This window comes from Galeopterus variegatus, unplaced genomic scaffold (genome assembly GCF_000696425.1).
Source record: "Galeopterus variegatus unplaced genomic scaffold, G_variegatus-3.0.2 Scaffold3617, whole genome shotgun sequence".
Classification (NCBI taxonomy): Eukaryota; Metazoa; Chordata; class Mammalia; order Dermoptera; family Cynocephalidae; genus Galeopterus; species Galeopterus variegatus.
In genome coordinates this window covers 13,923-19,169 of record NW_007729728.1, presented here as the reverse complement: position 1 = coordinate 19,169, position 5,247 = coordinate 13,923, and the positions used below count along the sequence as shown (strand labels likewise).

The window sequence follows — 5,247 nt, the reverse complement described above, 5'->3', positions numbered from 1 at the left end:
TCTCATTTAACTGCTCAATTGCATCTCCTCTCTTGGTTATTCTTAGAGTGGCAACCACAGCCCTCCACAGCTCCTACCTGTGTGGTCCACACCACTTAGCCCCCCTTCCCCTTCCTGAGCCAGGCAGGAGAAGGGGCTGTGACGTTCAGGCTTCCTCGGTTGCTCCTGTCCTTAGTGATCACTCACCAATAGTAATGCCTTAAGATCACATAGCACTTGATATCATTTTCTTCGGTTCTCTTATTCAGCCTTGGTGGCATCTCTAGGTAGATTTATACTTAGCAGTATCCTCATTATACTTAGCAGGAAATGAGGGCTCAAATGGGTTGGGTGCGTCTGAAAGAGTCTGCACTTGAACCCAGATCTTCCCCTCCCAGTTCAGGGCTCTTCCCACACTCACGCTTCTTCTCGTAGCGTCTACAATGCCTGGAACCCAGCACTCTTGCTGCCTTTCTTATGTTCATCATCACAGGTGCTAGTGTCTGTTTAACTGAGTTACTAGCTTTCCAAGAGTATAGATCAAGTCTCACATTTCCGTTTTGTCAAATTAGTAATGCTCTCTTAACCTCTCAACACTTGTCGAAGATGGTATTTTTTAAATCCATTTCAAAATGTAGAAAATGTAAAAATGATAAGAAAATAAGATGAATGACACAATAAATACTCTCATGGCATGTTGAAAATATATTAGTAATTATATTGAGTCATTAGTGGTAGTTTTAAAAGCCTTGTTCACTGGTAAGTCTCTGAGAGTACTGAAGTCTTCAATGTGGTATTTGGGGTCAGAATTCTATGATTAGACCTTGTCCATAACAATGTGCATGCCCAAGCCACAGTCAGCCACAATTTATCAAATTCTTGAATTATGTGCCTAAAATCAACATGCTTCTGGTTAATGATAATGTGAACACGGGATGGAGAACCTCGGGCAACTCATCCTTTCTGAATCAAAAATCAAACTACTCTCAGCTTCACCTGCAATAGCAAACAGTATGTTTCTATTCAATCCCAAAGATACAGCTAAACATTCACGTTTTGTTTCTGTCATCTTTGTTGGACCATGACAAAGAGGAGGAACTTTCAGCACAGTTGTCTAACGGCACAGAGCACAGCTGTCTTCATCAGACGTGAAGGATTTGTGATACAGCTAAACATTCACGTTTTGTTTCTGTCATCTTTGTTGGACCATGACAAAGAGGAGGAACTTTTCAGCACAGTTGTCTAACGGCACAGAGCACAGCTGTCTTCATCAGACGTGAAGGATTTGTCCACCCAGCTTTATTCTGAAACAATGGGAGGACAGCATTGTCTTCTTACAATGCCATGTAACTTATTAGAGCTGAATCCTAGCAGTTGTCCACACTCCAGGCCAATGAGGTAGGTCAGATCTGAAACGAAGTCAAGGAGTGGAAAATCTCGGGCATTTTTCCAGGTGTGTAACCTATGCATCAGGTATTAAAATTGGAATTTCTACATTCAGAGCAAAGTGGTCATTCTAAGCATTGATTACACTTTGAGTGTTAGTGAAAAGAAAAGAGAAAAACAGTTAACAACAAATTGCATTAAAATCAGAAACTGTTTGTAAGTCCAGCTACTCCGGAGGAAACAGTTGAGGTAAGATAGCAGGAGCAGAAGGTTTCTTAGGGGCCAGTGGTCACCTTAAAGCAATTCTTCAGTCTGACAGTCCTCCAAGTACTGTGAGGTTCACACATCCTGCCTAATTCCTTTCAGGCTCACACACCTAAATTCTAGGTATGATTTCAGGATTTACACCTAGACATTGTGCATACAAAATAAAACAAAGAAAAGGAAAACATTTTCATATGGCTCTAAATCTAAAATACAACGAGCATTTTCCTTCTCCCAGAGAGCTTTGTTTCCCTGCCAACTTAGCAATGACATCACATTGGGGTCAGACCATGAGACCCCATGTCTCAGAGGCTTATGGGCTCCCACCCACCACAATCCTCACATCAGCCTGTCTCAGGGCACCAGAACTTTGAGCTCACCTGTGCAGGCACCCCACTGGGGTGGAAGAGACAGGTTTACTTACCTTCCAGTCTAGAACTTGCTCATCAGACGCCTCATGGAAAAGTTAATCCCCACTAAAACCTCAGTCTCCAAGGAAAAGAGCATCAAGAGACACAAATTAACTTCTGAAGAAGGAGGAAAGCTTCCTGAGGGCTGCTTTGACTTCCTTGTTTCTCAAAGTGTAGATGAGGGGGTTGAGGGCAGGGCTGCACATGGTGTACAGCACGCCAGCCAACTTGCTCTTCTCGGCGCTGTAGCTGGAGACAGGACTTATGTAGGCGTAGAAGACAGCGGAGTAGTAAATGCACACCACAGCGACGTGGGAAGAGCAGGTGGAGAAGGCTTTCTTCTTCCCCTCTGCAGTCCGCATCTTGAGGATACTGGAGATGATGAAGCCGTATGACAAGATGGTCATCAGGAAGTTCAATATGCCATAAAAGCTGTCCGCCAGGACAATCATGACACTGTTCACATAGGTGGAGCTGCAGGAGAGAAGTAGCAGAGGAGGGACCTCACAGAAGAAATGTGTGATGACATTAGGGCCACAGAAGTCCAAGCGCAGCATCAGCCCCGTGTGGATGGCCGTGTTGAAGGCGCAGAGCACCCACACACCTGCGGCCAGCATGCTGCAGAACGCCTTGCTCATCACGGTGCCGTAATGCAGCGGGTGGCAGATGGCCGCATACCGGTCATAGGCCATGATCGTGAGCAGAAGCAGCTCTGAAGATGCGGCCCATGTGAGGAAATAGAGCTGGGCCATGCAGCCCCCGTAGGAGATGGAGCTCTCCTCTGATACCAGACCTGCCAGTGCCTTGGGCATGACAGAGAAGATGCAGATGATGTCCATGGTAGCCAAGTTGAACAGGAAAAAGTACATGGGGGTGTGAAGCCCAGGGCTGAAGGCGATGGCCAAGATGATGAGCACATTACCTGTGATGGCCGCAGAGTGGAGGGAGAGGAAACAGATGAATAAGAGCACCTGGTATTCTGGGTGCTCTGAAAAGCCCTGCAGGATAAACTCTGTTACCAGCGTCTGGTTACTCATGGTGCTTGAGCTGAGAGGGGTTTCTGGGACTATCAGGTGAATCTCCACCCACTGCTTCATGTGATTGCAGAGCTGGAGAGAGAAATGACAGGTGTCCTAAGAAAGGCTGCTTCCATGATTCATTCATATGCCCCAGGATGGCGTGAATGATTCTATATTGATGTCTAGGACATGTTAATTAAAACAAACACACCAACATTACGAGAGGGAAAGGGCATGAACATTCAGGTCATAAAAAATAAATACAAAGGGCCCACTAAACTCACAAAGCATCATTCAACCTCAGTCAAAGAAATGCAAATTAAATTAATTACTCAGTCTTTATTATCCATGATTTGGCAAAGTTAGAAAAGCATGATACTTGTTAGCATTAGAACAGGTACAAAGACCCATACCTTTTAAAAGACGTATTTCATTTGAGCCAAAAATTTCCCATCTGAAAATTTATCTTAAGGAAATAATTAAAATCATCTTCAAGGTGTCAGAGCAGTGCTATTTATAATAGTGAAAATTTAAAAGCAATATACTCTTAATGGTGAGTATATTATGATATATTGATATAATATAATACTGTGTAATTATCAAAATGATGTTTTGGGGGCCGGCCTGGTGGCGCACTGGATAGTGCGCCTCTTGGGAAGCGCGATGGCGCTCCCGTCCGAGGGTTCGGATCCCATATATAGACCAGTTCCCGCTCACTGGCTGAGCGAGGCGCGGGAGCAACGCCGAGGCTTGCGATCCCGTTGCCGGTCCCCGGTCCGGTACGGGGGCAACACTGAGGGTTGCGATCCGTTGCCGGACATGGGAAAAAGACAAAAGACAAAAAAATAAAAAATAAAAAAAAATAAAAAATAAATTTTTTTAAAAATGATGTTTTGGATGCATTTTACTTTGCTTTCAAAAAGAGAACAGAAAAAGACAAAAGACAAAAAAATAAAAAATAAAAAAATAAATAAATTTTTTTAAAAATGATGTTTTGGATGCATTTTACTTTGCTTTCAAAAAGAGAACACAAAAAATTAAAAGCAACATGTACAATAGGATTTCATTTGGGGTTTAACAAGAAAAGCATGTTTGTCTAGGCACCTGTAAGAAAAACAACTGGTGGTTGGGGCCGGCCCGGTGGCACACTGCTACAGTGCGCCGCTTGGGAGCGCGGCGGCGCTCCCGCCAAGGGTTCGGATCCCACATACAGACCGGTTCCTGCTCACTGGCTGAGCGAAGTGCGGGTGCAACACCGAGGGTTGCGATCCCGTTGCCAGTCCCAGTCCAGTACGGGCGCAACACTGAGGGTTGCGATCCGTTGCCAGACACGAAAGAAAAGACAAAAAAAAAATAGAAAAACAACTGGTGAATAACAGACCATCATTTGAACAGTGGGGATGGACCGATTGATTTTCATTTCCTTGTTTTTACTGATCCGTATTTTCTGATTTTTCTGTAGAATGATCTATCTAAAGGGCAGATTTGTCATGTGATTCTCCTTCTAACAATTCTTCTGTGGCTCCCCATTGCTTACAGAATAAATGATCCCAGCTGCTCCTCCTGGGCCCACCTCCTCTCCAGCCTCCCTTCCCATCATCTTAACTGTCGAAGTCAAAGTCCAGCCTCAGCAGCACTCCCAGTCTGGCCAGTGCACCAGGCCACGCCAGGCTTCCTTTGCTTTGTCTTTGCAACCCCCTCAAGCCAGGATTGCCCTTCTTATGAACCAGGTCAATCATCAGCCCCCTCCTAAACATCCCTTCCCCGGGGAGAAAGGACCACTCTCTCCTTTGTGTCCCTAAAGATTCTGTACTAACTATCCTAGAACCCATCACATGCCACTGCTTGACCAGGTTGCACACCTGTCTCCCCTAAGGCTGATACATATGCCTCTTTTATCACTGGACAATCCCTGCTGGGCACCCAGCCTGGCCTGCAGTGGGTGGGCACTCAAATATGTTTGTTGAAATAATGCTTAAAATATAGTCCATTATGAATTACAGCAGAATGGTTTCTATTCTCAAGACAGTGCACATTCTGTATTAAGATAAAACCAGCATGGTACCACATTTGCTTTTTCCTACACTTGAAATCTTTATTCATTAAAAGAGTTAAGGAAAACATTCAGTTTTAATTAAGAATTCTGGGCCGGCCCGGTGGCGCACTGGATAGTGCGCCGCTTGGGAAGC

At 44.7% G+C, this 5,247-nt stretch overlaps 1 protein-coding gene across 1 annotated transcript; it reads right to left on the bottom strand.

The window, feature by feature from the left end:
• Window positions 1-2,058: 2,058 nt before the first annotated feature.
• On the bottom strand, window positions 2,059-3,196 carry LOC103601172 (olfactory receptor 13A1). Its single transcript, XM_008585550.1, has one exon. The coding sequence runs from the start codon at window positions 3,134-3,136 to the stop codon at window positions 2,150-2,152; it is 987 nt and encodes a 328-aa protein (XP_008583772.1). The 5' UTR covers window positions 3,137-3,196; the 3' UTR covers window positions 2,059-2,149.
• Window positions 3,197-5,247: the final 2,051 nt, after the last annotated feature.